The 21,839-nt window shown below is 43.2% G+C and overlaps 2 protein-coding genes across 2 annotated transcripts in view; one reads left to right on the plus strand and one right to left on the minus strand.

Moving 5' to 3' along the window:
• Positions 1–8,670, plus strand: part of jag1b (jagged canonical Notch ligand 1b) — a 30,309-nt gene extending 21,639 nt beyond the window's left edge. Inside the window, exons 19-26 of the mRNA XM_052080783.1 lie at positions 2,541–2,568; positions 3,417–3,502; positions 4,173–4,286; positions 4,383–4,492; positions 5,292–5,531; positions 5,895–6,035; positions 6,224–6,365; positions 6,764–8,670. Of these exons, the coding sequence (XP_051936743.1) occupies positions 2,541–2,568; positions 3,417–3,502; positions 4,173–4,286; positions 4,383–4,492; positions 5,292–5,531; positions 5,895–6,035; positions 6,224–6,365; positions 6,764–7,242 (1,340 nt within the window). The 3' untranslated portion in view covers positions 7,243–8,670. The remainder of the gene's footprint in view (positions 1–2,540; positions 2,569–3,416; positions 3,503–4,172; positions 4,287–4,382; positions 4,493–5,291; positions 5,532–5,894; positions 6,036–6,223; positions 6,366–6,763) is intronic.
• A 1,910-nt stretch (positions 8,671–10,580) lies between these two features.
• The window catches only part of slx4ip (SLX4 interacting protein), a 33,484-nt gene continuing 22,225 nt past the window's right edge, over positions 10,581–21,839 (minus strand). Inside the window, exons 5-7 of the mRNA XM_052080802.1 lie at positions 20,833–20,921; positions 12,065–12,171; positions 10,581–11,987 (exon numbers count right to left, since the gene is read on the minus strand). Coding sequence (XP_051936762.1) covers positions 11,222–11,987; positions 12,065–12,171; positions 20,833–20,921 — 962 coding nt within the window. The 3' untranslated portion in view covers positions 10,581–11,221. The remainder of the gene's footprint in view (positions 11,988–12,064; positions 12,172–20,832; positions 20,922–21,839) is intronic.

The raw sequence follows: 21,839 nt of genomic DNA on the forward strand, positions 1-21,839 counted from the left end.
TCGATGAACTATTTTACTCCCGTTTATGCAATCAAAGTTGTTTCGGCGGACAAGCGGTTGGTCCAACAAAAAGCAAAACCAGCAAACTGCAAAGGGCGACAACAACAAAGAGACAAAAGGGGAGGGAGGGGGACTGAGAAAAATATAAAACCAAACAAATGAAAGAACGCAAAGACGAAACCAAGAAAAATCCAGTGTGCGGATGTTTTCGACAGCCTTTGCTCAATGCTTTGTTAGTGCACCTTTGGCAGTCGTGCAAGTATTTTTGAATATGACAAGCTGGGCACACCTATGTTTGGGCAGTGTCGATCGTTGCTCTTTGTGTAGCACCTTTCAAGCTCCATCGGGTGAGATAGGGAACTTTGGTGCAAACATTTTCAGATCTCTCCTGAGATGTTCACTCACATTCAAGTTTTGTCTCGAGCTGGGTCACGCAAGGACATTGACAAGACCTTAAATTACGCCTTTTGAGAGCTCGGCTGTGCGTTTGGGTCATTGTCCTGCTGACAGATGATTTGATTTGGTCATCTGAGTCCAAGGTTCTCTTTCCCTCAATCCTCAAGTAGATTACTATTTCCCTACCACTGGAAAAAATTGCCCACAGCATGAGGCTGCTACCGCCGTGCTTCACTGTCGGGGTGGTATCGGCCAGGTGATGAGCGGTGTCTTGTTTCCTCTGAGCCCAACATCTAGCATTCATACCACAGAGTGCTCTCTTTGTCTGATCAGAGCAGTGAATTTGATCTCTCAATGTCCGCCGATGCCTTTGGGCAAGCGAGCATCAGGCGAGCTGCGTGAGCCTTTTACGAAGGAAGTGGCTTGGGTCTGGCCACACGAGCATACAGGCCTGAATGGTGGATTGCTGCGGAGGTGGCTGTCCTTTTGGAAGCTTCTCTTCTTTCCACAGAGGAATGCTGGAGCTCTGACAGAGTGACCATTGGATTCTGGGTCACCTCCCTGACTAAGGTCCTTCTTTCGCGATCTCTCGGTTCAGGCATCAGAAGAAAGAGTAATTTAGTCCAGAGTTCTAATGGTTTGGGATTTTTCATTTTGGTTCATTTTAATTTCGTTGAGAAGAAAAATACACTATATGTGTGTATATGTATATTCAGTATATAATGTATATTATTCAGTTGCTATTAGTTTTTAGAGCATGTGTGTTGTTGTTTTTTTTTCCAAAAATGCTTTGTGTGTGTGTGGGGGGGGGGCCTTTGTGAAAAGAGAAAAAGAAAAAAAAAAGTCAGTATTGTATGACTGTATGATAAAGTGAATTGCAACTCTCAAACAAATGTTTGACGTTTATTCTTATGTACAGATGTACGTCAATACCAAAATAACTAAGTTTAAAGTGAACCCAAAATGCTCATGTATGATATTAGAGACAAAAATGAAAACATTTTTGCTATATTTATTATAGTTGGTTTTATAAACTGAAGAAGTAGTTTTAGTGTTCATTTTTTGAAAAGCACATTCAGTTTTAATTCATGTATGATGTGAACAAAAGTGTTTCTTCAATTTTAGCTATTAGATTAGTTTTCTTCAACTATAAGTGATTTAGACAGTTGTATGCCTTTTCAAATCACGCCCCCGCTCAGTTGAATTTGCAGCAAGTGGAGTCCATTTAAGATGAATGATGTGATTTCTTCTTTTTTTTTAAATGCATTTGTACAAATCTCAAAATTCACGTTTTTATTATGGTGTGTATAGAATTTCGGAGCAAAGTGACTTAACAAGTGAAATGAGATTTTCCATGTTAAACTGAAATTGATTAATTAAATCCGGATGAAAATTTTCTTGCCCAGCTTCTGACCTCGTAAATCAAGTATCAAATTAATTCAAATGAACAAGAATAAAGCGATAACTGTTAAAATTTTCGGATGTATAATTGGGATGTTGTGGAAGTCTATTTATTTATTTTTGTATGATGTCATGAGTGTTTGAACGACGAGCAAAATTCAATGGCAATCACGTCAATCCGAAATATCCGGATTGTAATAATGTGGAATTGGCATGCAAAACACCTGCATGGAGAAACCCCAAAGAGCTGTACGTTGTTTATGGCGTTTATGTCAATAAAAAACATGGCTGCTGCCGGCCATGAGACTAGAAAGAGGAAGGAGAGAAAGGAGCTCAACCTTCGGAAAGTGGAGACAGATGTTTCTCCCCCTTGTCCAAATCACCCCCCCTCACCTTCCTTCTTCTTGTTGCATTCCTGTCCAAACAGTGACATGTCTGCTTGTTCTGCAGCCCTGCTCTCTTTCACCGGCCGCCCTGCCCCTCAGCTCATGCACTCCAAAACAGAAATTCCCCGACATTTGAGGAAAAAAAACAAAAGGAGGCGGGGGAGAGTGCGGTTGTGAATTTGGGTGTGTGGAGTTGTTGTGGTGATGGTGGTGGAAGGGAGGAGTGATCCCTAAACTGTGTGGTTAATAAGACGAAACCATTGGGCGGTGTAGGAGCCCGGACATGCTCTTTGCCATTATGTGTACCAAACACCCTCACGTGCATATGCGCTCATTACGTTTTGCTCTCTCTTTCAGACACCAACGACTGCAGTCCACACCCATGGTAAGTTGAAGCTGGATACAGATCAAAGTGTACTGTATACACAAAATTGCTCGTAGGTGTGAATGGGTGGAGCTTAACACAACGGTTACTGCACGTGCTGTCGATAGCTTCAGTCACAAATGTTAGCGCAGGGGGGTCAAACTCATTTTTGTCGTGGGCCTCTTTGGAGTTACATCTTGCCTTGGAGGGCCATAAAGACAGTGTTATCGAATAAATGTTTAATCAACACATCGTATTATTACTTGTACACCAAAAAATGATGGCTCACTAGTTTTGAAATCAGTCAGGTATTTGTTCAATTATTGCTCAAATGAGTAAAAACGGCAACAAAATGATTGCAAAATGTCACTGTTATTTATTATGTATGACAATTTGCGATTTAAGCAAGGATCATGTAAGTTGACACGGACAATTTGCTTTTGCGGGCCACATAAAATGACATGGTGGACCAGATCTGGCCCCCGGGCCTTGACTTTGACACCTTTGCATTAGCGGATGATGCCAGGTGGAAGGTAGAAGGTGGTCAACTTTCGTTCAAGTACCATACACCGACTGGCACCATTTATGACTAGTTGCATCGAATGAAACCCAGTGCAGTTGTTGTTAATCAAATATGATGCATGTATGATGTGTACCTCTCCGACTGTAAAAGACAACCGAACATTTTCCTAGTTGTAACTGGTCAATTGTAAAAGCTTATATTAGGGTAATATAACCACAGTTTGGATCTTGAACTGCACTAAAAACTCTTGTAATGACTTGTTTAACATCGGGAAAAGAGGAAAATGGTGTGTGTGTAAAAAAAACAAAACAAAACAAAACCCAAAAAACGTCCTCTCCTTTTCCAGCTACAACAGTGGAACCTGCGTTGACGGAGAAAACTGGTACCGCTGCGAGTGCGCCCCAGGCTTTGCAGGTCCAGACTGTCGGATCAGTGAGTATTAACTCATTCAGTACCAGCCAATTCTGGACCAAGTCTGAAAAGACGTTTAAAAACGTCATTGGGAGTGAACGAGTTAAGCTCCGCATCCACCCACCTCGCCAGTGTCGCTGGCCCCTGATCCACGTTTGAGCTGTCACGTCGAGCACGGGCGGTCGGCGGGCCCGCTCGAAACGGCGGGTCTCGCCAGCCAATTATCTGGGCGTTGGACTACGGGCTAGGCCGAGCCATTTCAGTGTCACTCCTCCAGGCCCCACTGCTGTCCCCAGGGGAAAGCGGCTTAGTGTGCCAACAGCTAATCAGCCATGCTCTCTGACACTGATTACACAGATTGTTTTCCCTCTTAAAAGCTTTCAGATGGCCACATTCTTTCCCTTTGCGAACCCTTTGTTCCGTTAAGTCCAGCCTGTAACTCCTGCATACTTGCGAGTGATGCTGCTTTTAAAGTCGAATAAGGTGAGGGAGTGGGGGACTCAGAGCCCAGTTAATGCAATTAATAATAGCAATTAATAGTTAATTTAATTAGCTATTGTGTTGTGCTGTTTAAATGCCACACGGCCTCAGTGAACTTTGCCAGAGATTAGTTGTTTGCTGACCGATTACACCCAGTGTTTACATTCTTTATTTTGTTAAGTAGCCTTTTCTTTTTTTTTCCTTGCTGCAGATATCAACGAATGCCAGTCCTCCCCATGCTCCTTCGGCTCGACCTGCGTCGATGAAATTAACGGCTACCGATGTCTGTGCCCGAGCGACAGAAGTGGGTCACACTGTCAAGAAGGTACTTTCTTCTTTCAAAATAACAGACTCATCCAACTCATTCAAATCTGCGCTGCACCCGTGCCACATTTTTATTATGCACTTTGTTTCATCACAGTGTCAAGAAAAGCCTGCTCAGTTAATGGTCACGTGATCTCCGATGGGGTCAAATGGGATGAAGACTGCAACACTTGCCACTGTTCCAACGGGAAAGTCGTATGCACAAAGGTATGTGAGGCACGGACCGCGCACGTGTCACCGAGTGCTAATGTTGTCTATTGGGAGAACGTGTGCGTGAACAATGACAGGATTAGAAGCAGACTCAGAGCGGGTGTGAGGCAGCAGAAAAAGATCTTAGGTCGGGCCTCTCACATTCAGTCATGTGGAGCAGCTTCACTCGGCGGTGTCACATTCTCGACTGCGATGATGTCGTTTGTTTTGAGAGGAAACACAATGGCACTGGTCATGTGCCAGTTTCACATCTCCCACCCTCGCACTGGAGGAGGATGAGTCATATGATAACGGACAAGGCCTGAAGTGGCGTTCTCATTCCCATCTAAGCATTTAATGAAACAATGGTGACATTTTCCTCTCAAGAGGAAATACATCATGGGGTGAAAGTCATCTAGAGCGGCCCCCAACCCACAGAGGGGGCGGGGGCATAGATAGATATCGGAAAATATATCTATTTTTCGAAACCCTTTTTTTAAATTATGGAGAAAAGTATTTACGTCATGATCGGAAATATACTTTACACCCACTGACACTATATTTTTTCAGACCCCCCCCCCCCTTGAACATAGAGAATTTAATGAGAATCGATTAACCCTATAAGCAATTATCAAGTTTATAAGTTTACCACTCTTTCCAATATTGATTTAAATGTAACATGAAGCACGCATAAGGGGAAGTGATGTGGGAGACTGCGTGGAAAGCAAAAAAAAAAAAGGTGACTGTCAGATAACGTTTTGGTTTATACCTAACTTGACTGGAATTGCGTCATCCAGTGTCATTCTATTTTTTACAGATGTGGTGCGGTCCAATGACTTGCCATCTTGGTGCCACAGTTCGAGGCGGGTGTCCTTCAGGCCAGAGCTGCCTCCCCATCAGGGAGGGCCACTGTTTCGTCAAGCCGTGCCTCGGACTAGGGGAGTGCTGGCGCTCCAACCCTCTCCCGCCAACACCCAAATGTCACCCCAGCTCCAGTTACCAGGACAATAGCTGCGCCAACATCACCTTCACCTTCAACAAGGACATCTTGACGAGAGTGAGTTGGGATCCCTCTTTTGTATTTGGGTCGGACGAGGGTGTTCTGTTAGCGCTGAATTGGATTTTGGGACTCGTGCCAATCCACTCAACACACCCACTCACTGAGATTAGTTTCAGGAACCACATGGATTGAAGAGGAACTTGGGCGACTTTGGCCACATGGGATCATCACTCACAAGCATGACAGCAGATCGAGGCTCACGCATACTGTAAATTTGTGGTCTCCAATCTCAACCAGCTAGATCGTAATACATACTTGCAAAAACATTTGTCGAGCTCTTCCCTTTTTACCCCCCTTCCACTTCCTGGTGAGCCCTCTGCTTTCTGTTTACATTAACATGTGGCTCATTTTATTCCCCAGGGTGTGCAGAGCTTGACGGTGGAGAATGTGTGTAACCAACTGAGGCGCTTGTACGTAGTCAAGAATTTCTCCTTGGAGCATTCCGTGTCCATAACCTGTGACCCGTCATTCTCGGCCAGCAACGAGATCCATGTCTGCATCGTGAGTAGCTCCTCCCACTTGTCGTCAAAGTTAAAGCTGAGTCGTATTTGATTGACAGCACGCAGCATCTGTGTGCCGTTTTCATATGTGAAATGTGTTGTGCCATCAGTTTGTTAAGTGAAACCTAATTCTAATTCTTATTTATTTATTTATTTATTTATTTTTTAATATTTTCTCTGCACATGTAGTCGACAGAAGACCATCGCTTGGACGGGAGCCCCATAAAAGAGATCACCGAACGGATAATCGATCTGGTCAGCAAACGCAACGGGAACAACACCATCATCGCCTCCATCGTGGAGGTGCGCGTACCAAGTCCCAGCAAAACTGGTACGAACCACCAGCAAAAACGCATGCAAGCCCCAAGTAAGGTTTTTGACAGGCGTGCACGCACTTGTGTTTAAAATGAAACGGGGCTGCAGCAGCACCACATTCCTGCCGCTTGACTACTAAGTCATGTCAGGTGTAATTGAGTTTGAAAAGTATGTAGTCCAAAATATGGTTGGAAAGCACAGAGCTGCTCGGATTTGCGGCGTTGCGTTGGCCGGGCTCGTAAGACTCCCACATGTCCGCCATTCATCAACAGACTGACAGCTAAGAGAGCCCCCTCCCCCGCTCACGGCTCCGGGGTCAGGTTGCGCTGGCGGGAGCAGTAATACGTTAAAAGCCCCGTTATCCTTTTTCACTTTTGGATCTCTGGCTGACCGTTAAATTTCTTGTGTCTCCAGACTACCTGGTGCCCCTCCTCAGCTCAGTCTTCATTGTCCTCTGGGTCCTCGTGCTCATCTCCCTCTTGCTGTGGTGCATGCGTCGCCGGCGGAAACAGAGCAACCCCGGCGGCGGTGCCGGCGCGCCGGCCGCCGGCTCGGAGGACAACACCACCAACAACGTGCGCGAGCAACTCAACCAGATCAAGAACCCCATCGAGAAGCACGTGGGCCTTTCCGTGGCCATCAAAGACTACGAAAACAAGAACTCCATCATTGCCAATATAAGGACAAATCACCCTGAGGGGGACGAGGACGACAAGGAGAGGCACCTCCAGAAGGGCCGCTTTGCCAAACAGCCGGCATACACGCTAGTGGAGCGGGACGAGAAGATCTCCAGCCCCAACTCCACACCCAAACACCCAAATTGGACGAATAAACAGGACAACAGAGACTTGGAGACGGCAAACAGCATAAACAGAATGGACTACATAGTATAGCGGACAGCTGTGTTGCTGTGCAACCAAGCCTTAAACATCTTCGCACCCCAGTGGTGGGTGAACCAGGGGAGCTTTGGCATGCCTAGTTGGTAAACTGGCATGTCATTCGTAGCCCCGCAGTATTTTCCTATGTTGCCCGTGTTAATTTAAATTTTGACAAGCTGGCTTACACTGGCAGTGACGGATGCTTTGGTTGGCTGGAAACACAAGGCACTGGTATACATTTCACTGTAGAATGTTAAGTTTACTCCACGACATTTCGGTCCCGCCCCCAGCCTCCCCCGCCTGGCCCCTTTCGTCTTTGTTTTTTTTTTTAATTAGTGGACACATGGAATGGGCTCCTGTTGTAATTGTTGTACAACGACTCAAACAACCCTGTTGCGTTCAGCACTAGAGCTAATCATTTTAGTGGTGTGCTTTTTGAATTCGTTTTTGGAGAAAGTGCCTTTTTCAGCGTTAGACTTCACCACTGTCGAATGAGGAAAAAAAAATCAACTTTATTATTTATTTTTATTTTGGGGGAGGGGGAGGTTTGGATCGGGGGACGGGGTGGGTTTAATGTCAGCAATTGCTGCCAATATGAAGAATTTATGTGTTGATTTAGAATATGTAGATATGTACATTTTTTTTATTAATCATTGTGTATATTTGATTTATTAATTTAATAATCAAGAGCCTTAAGATATCATTCCTTTTTATTTATATGTTCTGTCTAGTTTGAAGGTTTTGCTAGCTGTGGAAGCTTACCATCATTTTTTTCGATGACCGTTTCCTCCAATGCGTTCTAAGAAGCCAAACGCCAGAATTTCAGAGGCAAATTGTGGGCACATTTTGGCCTACGGCTTTTTTTTTTTGTGGTAATTTTTTACACATTTGATATTTCATTCATTTGTTGCCAGGACATTGACTGAAGGCAAGTGTGGATAAATAAAGGCTACTTGATGCGTGGGATGGACAAGGTGGCAGACATATTGCTTGCCATCAGACGGTAAGGGAAGCAAAAATGTCCGAAAGCGGCCAACAAGTTTCACTCACACATTTCAACGGCTGTCGAGATCCACCAACGTGACGAGGCAGGTCGCGCGACTACGACGAGCGAGGATTCCCATCCGCATGAGTCAGCATGATATCATAAGCTAGACTGTGAGTACTTGAAGAGTAGATTGGCGATGGGAACACTGTGGAACCACGTGAAATACACTGCCTCTCTTGACAAAAGTTTTTGTTTGCATCGTTTCTGAGCACAGTTCTTTAATGAGACTATCAAGACAAACATGTTTATCTCATTTGTTAACCCTGTTGAGATCATGGCAACATTTTTGACTTGTTTGAACTTGAGAACAATGTGTTGATCTGGCAATATATTTTTGAAAGTTGTATTTATTAAATATTTTGTATGAAAAGAGAATTAAAGATGCCTTTGTTCTAGAGGGCGTGTGATGAGTGTCTCTCGAGGATTTGGGGTTTGAATACATTCACAGCGCTGGAAAAAAAAAATGTAGCCTACACTCCCGAAGTTTTCTAAATCAGCATATCAACATATGTGGCAGCCATTCCTTCCATTGCAGAAAACCGCAATGTCTCACGCGGACTGTAAAATTAGTTGGAGGATCTCTGACCTGTTGGAATTTTGAGCATTCAGCAGAATTCTATTGAACAAACCCACGTACAAATTGCCCTGGAGGAAAACGGGCTTCCTATTTTTGTCAACGTTCCCTTACTTGGGATTGTTCTCTGAAGCAAGACAACACGCGTAGTCACACAACCAGGTCAGGAGGACCGCCTCAGCCCAATCACTTGAATGTGATGAAAACCATCCATCAGTCAAGCTGCTTAAATGTTTGGAACAGGAGTGGCGTAAAGTCACCCAGCAGCAAGGTGACGGATTACTTGGGAAAATGCTCAGATGCGTGAAAGCTGCGGTTGTAAAACAGGGTCGCTCAATTCTGAACTCTCCTTAAAAAATTGGTATGATGTCAGTCCCATATTAACCGTTTTAATTCATACCTGTCAACTCATACGGTTTAGCCAAAGTTCGTACGGATTTTGTGGTGAATCTTACGTATATGGCCGTATCTCACATCATACGGATTCTGAAAATTTCCGTTTTTTTTTTCACCAACTCCAAATCATTTGGAGTTGGTGAAAAAAGTAATGCAGGAATACAACTCTGAAGACAGTAATGCCACTAAGTAGAATGATGATTAGACATTAACCAGACATTGTATTATGGAGATCTACAATAAATATTGAAAATTTCATGGGTTTTTTTCTGCCGTTATTTTGACATATAAAATGCTTTGGTGTGTTATAAGGATTTTTTTTGGTAGTTTATACGGATTGGCGCTCCGAAAAGTTGACAGGTTGGTTAATTAAGACTTGAAATGGTGCTGCATCATATCCCTGTAGTATAAAATATCGAAACCTAAATGGCAAAACCAGGATTTTGTAGTGGTCTTATTTTGTTCTAAGACATTACATTACATGCCACTTGTGAATATAATTCTTTAACAACGGTGACTTTGTCATCTTGATTTAATTAAACCTGTCAGACTCGCAAGCTTGAGAGGGTTTGGCGAGTTTTTACGCTTCTGCAGATTCTTGTTTTAAATGAAATAAAATTAAAGCCAATGTGAGAGATTCTTACCACCTCTTCAGAACAACTTAAAACATAAAAGTGTCAAACACTTAAAACAAAAAAATTCTTAAAACATTTGCTCTTCCTACCAAAGATTTGGCCGCTCTATGTTCTTCGGTTCCAATTACATCGGCGCCTTCTGAGGAAGCAACCACTGATCTGATGGTTAGTGTTGGGCAGACTTTCACTGTCAATGCGCTCTGAGCTTCAGGCTTCTGGAACGTGTGAGCGAGACATTGAACAGATCTCGATCATATATTTTCATGGTTGTTTTCCAATGACAAGCGGGCAATTTATGTGTCTGTCAAAGATGGTGGGTTGTTTTATTTATTTTTTTGGTTTTGCTTTGTTTTTCCCCCAGGAAAAGACGGATTTATCCAGATCATAAAATGTCTGTCCAGTAAAACCAAGAGGTTTATTAAAAGAGTATATTATAGGGTGACTTGTCATCAAGTAGAGCGTTGTACGTTTTCAATTGCGTTAGGAGTGGCAATTGGACTGTCGTTACTTCGAACTCTTTGGAGACGAGTGGCTGTTGACAGATGCTCAGCTGGCACGGACCGTGGATCTTGATCTCTTGATGGAGCTCGAGTGCCAAACGCTTTGGTACGACAGCTAATTTTTCAATTGATGGGCACCCAAATAAAAAAAAATTTAAAAAAGAAAACATAATTCAGTAATAGTGAAAGGTCTGGGCACGTTGTTTGCGATACAGTTTATTTCATGTCTTTGGAATCTTAAGTACAGGAATAAGTATGAATGGGAATCATGTATGAATGAAAATGCTCTAAGAATTAAAAAATAAAATACCATTAAAAAAGAAGAAGAAAAAACAAACAGATGAAATAAATCTGGAAACAGCAATCAATCAAAGCAGAGCTCGAGCAGGGAAAGTGGACAATTTACAGACACATGGGAGCCACAGTACTTCAGGCTAAAAGCCATGACGTACTGCATGGCTCCTGGCTGTCTGAAATCCCCAATCTTTAACACAAAACCCGAGTCTAAACTCCAATTAAGGGTTTTTGACTTTCATTTGCAAGCCTCTCCTGACCACCACTACTTATGGGTGGAGGCGAAGTCTGTTTCAAGTATTTGACAAAACATAACTCAAAACGCTCATGTATCAATTATGTGCTCTGTACTGGATCCGCATGTGCGGCTTTGTGTGAAAAGAATAGTAATTGTAGTAAAAGGCCGTGTGTGTGTGTGTGTGTGTGTGTGTTTGTGTGTACAATTGCGAGGGTGGGAGGCAGGCTGGTGGCAGATGACTGGGCTTGACAAAATTTTGTTTCGATCTGGATGGCGTCAGGCATTTTTACTGTAGCTCCTCGTTTCCCCTCAGGACCTCTTCAGTCGCCGTAATCTCGAGGTTCTGGGCACATTTTCACTTCCCTCCTCACCGCCTGTGGATCTGGAACTAATAGAGGAGCCCGAGGATGCAAGCTTGACAGATAGGCCCCTCCGACTTGCGGCCGGCCTGTTTTGGTTCGTCTGTGCTGTGTTATTGCTTGTGAGGGGGAGCCTACGGTCCCGTTTCCCTGGAGTAAGCAGCTCTACTTCCACTGTGGTTTTCGTGTACTCGGAGACTGGGAAAGCCTTGGACTCTGCCTTGGTTTCGTCTAGAGGATGGGGTGGCAGAGGAAGAGGGTCGTGTTCGGATGTTTGCGTGAAGCGTGCACTGGGGTCAGTTTGCATTGTGGCTGGAGGTCTGCAGAGGCCCGTCCTCTTGGCCTTGAGCGGGCGAGGGTCTTCTGAATCGCTGGGTTTACCCCTCTTGCTACGTCTGGTTCCTGGACTGATTTCACGCGGGCACAAACCCACCGAGGTCATGTTGGGCTTCCTGCTGTCTGGAGAACAACCGTCAGTTTTAGTCAGTTTATAGGTCAGGCCTTGGTCTTGAGTCACAGCATTGGAGCATGGTGCCTGTTGCCCGATGTTCTGAGGGGCGGCGCTTACAGCACTACAGACACTTAGGAATGAACTCGAGTATGAGTGGGGACCATCGCATTTGTCGCTTTGGTCTTCAATGCTGCTTCTTTGCTCAATTTGCTGCTCCCCCACAATGGGAAACCGGTGCTCTTGCTGGACATTACAGTTTTGGGCTCTGGACAAGACAAGCAGATACTCGAGCATCCTGTCTGACTGGAGAGGTCGGAAAGTTCTGAATTAGATCATACTTACATCTTTTGAAGCACGGTCTTCTTTATTTTTGTGGCGCAGTTGAAAGACTCTTGGATTTCTCCGTCTCTGGAAAAATATTCGGATCTGCTTTGTTCACTCAGCTCGGTCTAGAGAGGACAAACAAAATCCGTGTAAACAAAAAATATTATCCCTGGCATCCTTGGGAAAGATTTGGCTCTGCTGCAGACAGCTGTCATCTAGCAGTGTTGGACAACATTCAACAGAACACATAAAAAAAAAAATCAGAACACAATTAGATCAAGTCAAAGCCCAAAGCCTGGATTGTGAAGGAGTCCATTACATTTGTTGAATTTGAAGAGTCTACATTTCAAATAGTTCACCGTATATTGCCGCCGCGTACACAGCATCAGAGGAAACTAAGATCAAGTCTTTGTGACATAATAATCAGTCACTCATTTCTCAAAGCGATCATATCAAACATGGTTGACTTTGTGACCTGTAGTTGAAATTAGCGTGACAACATTGAAGAGCACCTGGAACATCAAATTGGTTAAAAAGGCACCACACGTGAAATAAGACATGACTGAAAACAAATAACAGTAATGAAGTACTAGGTGTGTTTGAGTGTGAAATTTCGAGGTGATTAGAAAGCTCCAGTGCTGAGGTTCACGGTTCCCTGTGAAAAACAACAACAACAACGACAACAATAACAAAGAAGCAGATGCTGCCGGGTTGGTAGATAATTCAAATTTATGCTCCGAGGGACACTGTGAATATCTGAAAATGTCACAGGCATGGGAATCGAGCAAACAGACAATATTTAAAACCAGAACCCTTTCAACAAAGGTCAGAAAAGACAAAAACCACATTTGCAGATTCACAATGCTCACTGACCATCCAATTTTATGTTGATATGATTCTGTGACCTCAAACCCAACGGTTAAAACATTATTTTTCAGATCGTTGCTATCCTATAAAGTGGTTGGTAAACTGATTAATCCAAGATGAGAAAAGCCAATGTGGTGAGCTCTGGCTTGGCAAATTGACTCCGCTCTCCAGACGCATCAGAGGAAAAATGATTTGTGACAGTTACAAGCAACGGAGGAAGGAATACGCAAACTGGAGCATGGAGACAGTGTCCAAAAACAGATTCTTATTTGTTGTATGCTGGACTCAAAGTTGAGAAACACATGGGCAAAAAAAAAAGGGGACAAAATAATGAAGAATCAAAGTGAAAAGTGCGATGAAGAGGGGAAACTCACCAAAGGAAAGTTATTTCTCGCATCTGACAATTGATCTTGCCCACAAACACAAGAATGCTCACACAGGAAGTGTTCCACAGACTATCTTTTGTGTAGAGATTGAGTCACGACGTGTAGGCTGAAGGTCAGTCTTTTACGCTCGTTCTGTTATACACTGTGGGGGGGATTTGGGGGGTGGGCGGGGGACTGCCTTTGGAAAGGGGACAATGACCCAAATACAAACCCATGCCCAGCCAACCCACCAACAACAATTCTGAGAAAAGTGTGGGTGTAGTCAGTTGCTATGCAAAGCCTTGATACGTGCTTTCATCCGTTGCCTATGAATAAACGGCGCTTGAAAATAAACTTGAAAGAAAAATCAACACAAAGCCGATAGGAGGTTCTCTGAGAACGATGCCTGTCTGTTCGTGTCGGCGCAACTTCAAAAGAGTGGAAGACGGAAGGAAAGACAAAGATGTTGGATGAAGAGAGAGAGAGGGAGCGAGACAGAGAGAGGGGGGGGGGGCAGCCCAGTGGACCAGTGGTTAGCGCGTCGACCTCACAAAGCAGAGGTACCGAGTTCAATTCAAGCTCTGGCATCCCTGTGTGGAGTTTGCATGTTCTCCCCGGGCCTGCGTGGGTTTTCTCCGGGTACTCCGGTTTCCTCCCACATTCCAAAAACATGCATGGCAGGCTGATTGAACACTCAAAATTGTCCCGAGATGTGAGTGTGAGCGCGGATGATTGTTCGTCTCTATGTGCTCTGCGATTGGCTGTCAACCGGTCCAGTGTGTTCCCCACTTACTGCCAGAAGACGGCTGGGATAGGCTCCAGCACGCCCCGCGACCCTTGTGAGGATAAAGCGGATCAGAAAATGGATGGATGGATGGATGGATAGAGAGAGAGCGAGAGAGAGGTAGAAGGATCGAGACAGAAAGTCGGAGAGGGAAAAGGGATGGCCGACGATGGTTCATCACCAGGGGTTTCCAGCAACTGGAGAAGTGGAGGGAAAACAAAAGCAGATAATAATAATAATAATAATAATATAATAATAATCATCATCATCATAATAAATGTGCTTCTACAATGCCATAACAAATGTTCATTTTATTTCTTTTAGTGTGGCTCTTCCACACCCCTGGAGCTTGTTAATTCAAAGAAAAGCTTTGAAAAGAAAAAGAACGAAAGCTTATTTGCCGAAGACGACATTAAGCTGGCGAGATGCAAAGGAGGATCCTGTCAAACACACACGCAACGACTCAAGCTCCGTATTGAAATGTTTTAATCCCTCACTCAACTGGACTTTTGAAAAATAAATGATTGCTTTTCATTCACATGCCTATGAGCAGAATTATCATGGCATGGATACAAAAGGCTTAAATTGGCATCAAGAATAAAGATAATAATGGAGGAGAAAAAAAAGTTTTTTTTCACTGCCGGAGCAGATAACATCGCCTGCAGAGAAGCGAGTCCCACTGACTCCGTCCCTCACCCGAGTGAAGAAGAATGCTCTGTTTGTCTAAGGCTCTAAGCTCACCATATCGCCCCTGCACAAAATCAACCAACGTGCACGGACATGGACTTGGTAATAACTGAAGACAGATCATAGCGCTTTCAACAAGGAGGTTCATGGAGACACCCATCTTGTAAGGATTAACATAAGCCTGCCAGTATGCGCTCGTGTTGTGCAAAACAATCAAGGCAGCCATGTGACACGAAAAACAGGACAGAACCACGTGTCATTCTAGGCCTGCACTTGGCCCAGGTGGACAAGATTGTATGCTCTGGTCCCTTGGGAAAGCTGCAGCGCTGGCTGTTGTGAAACGGGAACAACTGAGGCGTGCTGAGGTGATGAGTAAACACAAAGTCCCGTCCAGAGCGGAGAAGACGTTACGGAGTGGGAGTTGGGGCGGGGGGTGGACTGAAAACACATCTGCTCTGCCTTTGATCCAAAGTTCTGCAGCCCAGCACGCCACTCACCTCCGCTGCCCACTCTGCGCCAGACTACAAAACAACGGCCACAGTCCTAAACACTCGCTCTTCCTTCCCATGCTGCCCTACCCACTGCTGGTGCTGACTCACCATAGGAGCAACTCTTTAAACAGGATTTGAGTGTAGAAAGGTCAAGGGAAACTCTCTTTCCAAAGCCTGTGCCTCAAGCTGCACTTCTGAAAGTGCTTTTACACGACTCCAACAAAATGGACTTCCCTCAAAGACGGGATTGGCTTCGACTCGACACTTTCGGGCATGGCACTCGCTCTTAAGTGCTGAAATACTTCTCCGAGGCTGAACCTGGCAACATCACAATTGCTAGTTAACTTTGTCAGCCGTTAACTACGCTCGGGCTGACAGTGCGACAATGCTACTGCTAAGTGAGGCTGCGTAAAAGAGTCCGAACAACAAAGTACACCTTTTTCTTTGTGTGACAGTGCCTTTCCCTGGAAGTTATCTAGCGTTTATTTACGGCTAAAATAAACTTTGGCTTAAATGTTGGCCAGTTCATGACATCTACAGTACTGCACACTGTAAAAGATCACTGTAAATTGATGGCAATGGCTATTTTTTAAAACAATAGTCTACTAAAAGCTCATTATGCTCCTTTGGCCATTTTTTGAACCGAATCATGAAGCATTCCTACAATGCAGCAGTTGAGAAACTGTTAATGAGTCATCCCAAACATTATTATACAATATTTGTTGCATTGTGGGTAGTAGCACATAAAATGCACCTGCCCAATTTCCACACACTTGATCGGCTCTTTTCTCCGTATTTCGACATCCTGCTAATTATTTGTTGAGTGGTGTTTTTATTTGACTTTTTTTATTTCAGGGCATGGGATGGGGAAAAAATGGAAAGTGATGTTTTTAATTTGTTTGCATTAGAGTACAGAAGAGGCACACATGCTATTCAGCAGATAAGTAGCACAATTTCGCAGCTCTAACTAACAAAAGCTTTCATGGTGAACAATCAGCAAACATGAGGAGTTCATTTTAATTTCTACATGTCTAAACATTTTTCACCCGGTACAATTTCAATCTCAAGTCGCAAGATGAGGCAGTATGCACACTTGAATTCATCCAAAAATTATATTCTTTCAGTAAAACCCGGGTTTGGTTCATCTATTTCGCAACATGCTATTGGACAAAATATCACAATGTATCGCAGCAAGAGGAAACAGTCACATTTTTCCAGACACATCATTGAAATAAACCCTGAGCGAGGCGCAAAGGCTAGTCGGGCACATATCTGTCCAAGAAAACCAGCAATGTTGCCATTAAAAAATAAATCAATAAAAGAATCTGTCTGAAACATGTGTTGCCACTTTGCTGAGGCGACTCAGAGACTTTCAGTGCAAATTCATCGAAGTCAAACGTCAGACTGAAAACACTTCAGACAAATTGAACACAGGGTTACCAAGGCTGCTGTTATTGTTTCATGTGGTGCATATAGTATTTGTTCAATCATCAAATGGAAAAATTCAAGTGTTATGTTGTTGTAACTGTTATTGGTCAACAATGCGTTGATAGAAATACATTTTTATAGCCAAAAGTATTGGCTTAAAGCATCTGCCTTGACTTGTGGATGGATTTAATGACATTCTAACTATAACCTATAGTTAATACATCAGTCCAACCTAAACTCTTCCCGGAATGTTTTCCACAAGGTTTAGGAGTGCTTCTGGGATTTTTTGGGGAGCATTCTACCAGACGTGCATTTGTGAGGTTATCCCAAACATGTTCTAATGGGGTGAGGTCAGGATTCTGTGCAGGCTAGTCAAGATGGTCCACACCAAACTCCCTCCTCCGTGTTTATAGTGGACCTTACTTTGTGCACTGCTGAACAGTTGTGTTGGAACAAGAAAGGGGCTATCCACAAACTGTTCCCACGAAAGTGGGAGCATAGAATTGTCCAAAATGTATTTGGTAGGCTAAAGGCTTTAGAGTTGCTTTCACTGGTAATGAAGGGCCAATATTCCAGACAATTCCAGGCCACTTCCTGTTCCTGTTGCAAATATGAAGGTGTATTGGGAAGCACCAAATTAATATGAATGAAGTCTAAATCTGAAAAACAATACTGTACACCAGGCATGTCCAGCCTGGAGGGCCGCCGTCCTGCCTGTTTTCCATCTCTCTCAGCTGCAACACACCTGATTCAGATGATCAGCTCATCATCCAGCTCTGAGGCAGCATTAGAATATTCCTGATTATTTGAATCAGGTGTGTGTCTCCTGGGAGAGCTGGAAAACAGGCAGGACAGCGGCCCTTGAGGACCGACTTTGGACACCCCTGCTGTACAACATTGCACAAAGCAAGGTCCGTAAAGAAATACGGTCAGGGTGTGGTCAGGATAAACTTGACTGGCCTTAAAGTCCTAACCTTAACCTGATACAACATGTGATTTTATTTTTTTTGGGGTAAAGTTTACAGTGTAGGCCATAAAAGGCATGTCTTGTTTGACTTACAGACCAGTAAAAGACTACCCGTATTTCCCGCACTATAAGGCGCACCTAATAGCATTCAATTTTCTCAAAAGCTGATATACAGTATATGGATCAATATTCAGATTTTTTTGGATGCCGTATTTTACATGTTCTGTAAGCGCTTTGTTGCAGCTGGAGAGATTGTGAAAGCTCTATGTAAATACATCTGAATTGTATTCTATTGTATTCTCTTTAGCGCATCTCCATGTAGTGGATGCATAACATAACCGTAGCCACTATCGTAGCTTCTATTCTGTGCGCCTTATAATGCGGTGCACCCTATACAGTATATGAAAACAGTTTTAAAATAAGCTATTCATTGAAAGTGGGCCTTTTATTCCAAAGTACCTTATAGTGCAGAAAATGCGGTATAATAATTTCATACAGCAGGAAAATCAAGCCATACATCAACTCTATAATATGTTCCTTAATTGTTTTAAATTGAACATTTAAGTTTAACATGGAAACGAGTCATGAAAAACAGCCTGTGGCGTAAACAAATGATTTGTTTTTGTCAACCAAGCACAAGTTCCACCAAAGAAATCCGACTCTTTTTCCCATTGTATGTGCCCAAGAAACACAACCTGGCGAGGGGAACGCCATAGACAGCAAGGCCTCCTTGAACTGGAAAAATCGGTTACGCTGAACTTTTCACTGATGACTGTGCTCCACTAAAAATATTACAATCTCCGCTTTGATTGAAGGCCAAACTGCGGAAAGGGCGGAGATATTTCAAAGAGAAACAACAGAGAAAAAAGCGCATCGAAAGCAGCGGGCTGTTGGTCATGGAATGTAATGTGAGCGTTGTCCATGCTTGATGTGTGTGCCAAGGTGAGAAGATACACCAGCAATTCTCAGACTACACTGGGGAGTTTGGAATCAAATGAACACCGGCCAAAGCATTGTTGTTCGTAATATGAATGAACAAGAAAGAACTTGAAGGGCTTTTGAGATTGGCAAGAGTACAACATGCATTATCCACTCCCAACAGGAAAATACCGTAACCAAACCACATGATATCTCACTTCAGCCAATTGAATGTGCCAAATTCTTCTTTATTAACCGACTGCAATAGGTATTGTATATTCAAAATACACATGACACTTCATAAGTACCATGTATCCTGTATAATGCAATGCATTGTGACGTTTTATGGGGTGAATGTATATAAAATGATTCATAAATATAAGTTTTTTTTTTCTTTTAACCCGGAGCTGATGTGATTTGCCAAACAGCTCTGTCTGCACATTGAAAAAGACATTCTCCCAGATGTGGAATGTGAAAAAGATTTTGGGCAAATTCCAGTCTCCTCATGTTGTCTCAGCATCCAATGTGAGATTGGTTACCAATAGTTTTGTCTGGCCACTGTGTACGAATGGACGAGGCTCCATTATGTTCTCTCTTGAATCTGTACAACTCTAAAGACTACCGAGGCATCCGAGAGCAAAATGTGCTGCCAAGCTTGGTTTCAGCTGGAGGTCATTGGTGCTCTTGAGTCAAATGGGATAAAAGGCAAAACGCACAGCTATGAACAGAACGTTGTACTCTCCTGACGTGGCCTTTGATGAGCTCTTATACCTCAATCCTATTCTTTCTCTCTCTGTGAACGAAGCTGAAAATGACCTTGAAAGATTTATTCATAAGGAATAGGGCAAAGCAGATGTCAACTGGGGTAGACGTCTCCTGTTTGTGAAATCATTTGATTGCAGTGACCTGTTGCAAGGGAATATTAGGTCATGGTACCATCTTTTTTGCATCAAAGCATCAGCGTGGTGGCCCTTGGTCATGACGCCAAACGTTAAACTGGTCGAGCTATGACACCATTTGATTACGCTGTAATCACTCCCGCTTTCCTTTGAGTATGCACCTGTGACTATATTCGTGGTTCTCATCAAGTATGGCGCAAGGATGAGATATGAGAGCCCAAAAGTGAATTTGAGATTGTTGAATGTCGTAGGTCTACTCCATTGTGTCATATTGGCGCAGTATTACCAAGGCACCATTGCACTAAGCACTCAAATTAAAAATAATACTGAATGGTAAACAATGACCGTCAGTTGACTAGCGTTCCATTGGACGTACATAGATACCAACAAACGATCACTGTTCACGTTGCAAAATACACACTGCCTGCAGCGGAGCCGTGCACCATTAAACTCTTGCTGACTCACTCGCAAGAATACACTGGAGAAATAGTGCACGCAACTAGCGTGAAATTTATTGATCAGTTTTACTGAATGTTTGTTACCAATAAAACTGGACCGCATGCTTGACACGAAGCACCGTTTGATTTCATGTGAATTGGTACTTGGGAGTACCGACCCAAATTGGTCCATACCCAAAAAGGTCACCGTCTTTTGTACCCATCCAGAGTGATGCAGTTTAAGGGTATAAAGGCCTCTTAATAACATGGGGGTGTTGTCATGTCAAGATGAGGAAGTAGCCGCACCGGCTATTTTTCACCACTCAAAATACATTCACATGCAAACGACAACAGAATTCTCAGTCAAGTTATTTATTCGATCTCTGCGATATGTCTGCAGTATTGTAAGCAGTGAAATCAGGTGATTGATTGTGAAAAGAAGAAAATAATAACTCTTGCAGTGGGTCAGCGTTTGACCGTCCGATTGGACCATATATTCTGAGACCCACCCATATGATATAAAAATAAAGAAAGAAAAAGTGAAATTAGTTGCAGCCTTTTATTTGTCTGCGCAGGAATGTTGATGTTTTTGATTAATACAATTCAATACAATACATGCTGATTTATATAGCGCTTTCACAACAGCGGCAGCTGTAACAAAGCGGTTAACAAAACAGTTAACATATAAATAATATAATAAATTAATAAATAAACATTATATTATTTTTAAGTATTATGATTATTATTATTCCTTTTTTAAAATTCCGGCTCAGGTGATTGGCAGGAGGGACTTTTTGAAAGAGTCTGACTGCAAATCTCTGTCAACCTCAGCCTCTGTCAAGACCACCATATATAAAGTGAGAGCAACGCTTGGCAACACTTTCTTTTTCAGAATCTTCTGCCAGGCGCCTGAAGGAGGAAATATAGTATAAACAACACTCACTGCGGTTGGGCTTGGTTTTGAACAGTGCATTGCGGCATCCTCTCGACGGCTTGCACACACAACGTAGCGCTCAGGAAACACACGCAATTCTGCAGGCAAGCAAAGTAATAACACGGATCACAATAGTAAATATTGTGGTCTCAGCTTTAATCGTAAATCAATGTCAGACAGAAGGAAATGTGGTGGTTGGGACAAAACCATACCAGTGAATTTCCTTCAGATTAAATAGAAGGTGACAGTGTATGTCCAAAGCTGAAAAGTTTGATGAACATAAAATATTAGCTCTTGAGCTACTTTCCATTATTTAAAACAAATTTGTATTGCCACAACTGCATTAGATTTATTGCTTATAGTTTTAAGTAACAAATGTTGATGTCCTTCATTAAAGAGAATAGCAACCTCAAGTCTGGTTGTTTTAAACAAGTACCATCGAATTTAAAATGTGTCAAAATATTTTGTATGTAAAAATATCTGCCACAACATTACTTGTCTTGCAGTACAATTGGCTGAACAGACTTATATGATGGCCGAGGAAATATTTTAAATGGCCTGAAAATAATGTACCGGTACATCATTGTGCGACAACCTCTGACCCCAGAAGACTGACTAATTTGATGTGTAACAGACCTGCTGACAAAGCCATCATCTCATTGTGCAGCAGGTTAGTACTGTCTTAACATCTCCTCCCCGAGGGATCGGACTTTGCTGACAGGAAGAGAACTGTGTTGGTCCCATGAAAAGGTGGCTAAGGGTCACAGAAACTACACAGGCCATGGAGCTACATTTCAACTGCACTCCTATACAATTTCTCTCACCCTACGATTCACAGTGGCCTCTCACAGGAACCACTTAATGTCTGCTGGTTCCCAACAACACCCAAAGCAGGTAGAGGCAGGACGTAAAAATAAGTGAGGGGGAGAAACATCAATATGGAGAGTCGAAAAGGCTTTGGTCTTTCTGTGGGAAATTTGGCTCAACATGAGTCATTGAAAACTCCATTTCTGATT

The sequence above is a fragment of the Hippocampus zosterae genome, chromosome 11 (assembly GCF_025434085.1).
Source record: "Hippocampus zosterae strain Florida chromosome 11, ASM2543408v3, whole genome shotgun sequence".
Classification (NCBI taxonomy): domain Eukaryota; kingdom Metazoa; phylum Chordata; class Actinopteri; order Syngnathiformes; family Syngnathidae; genus Hippocampus; species Hippocampus zosterae.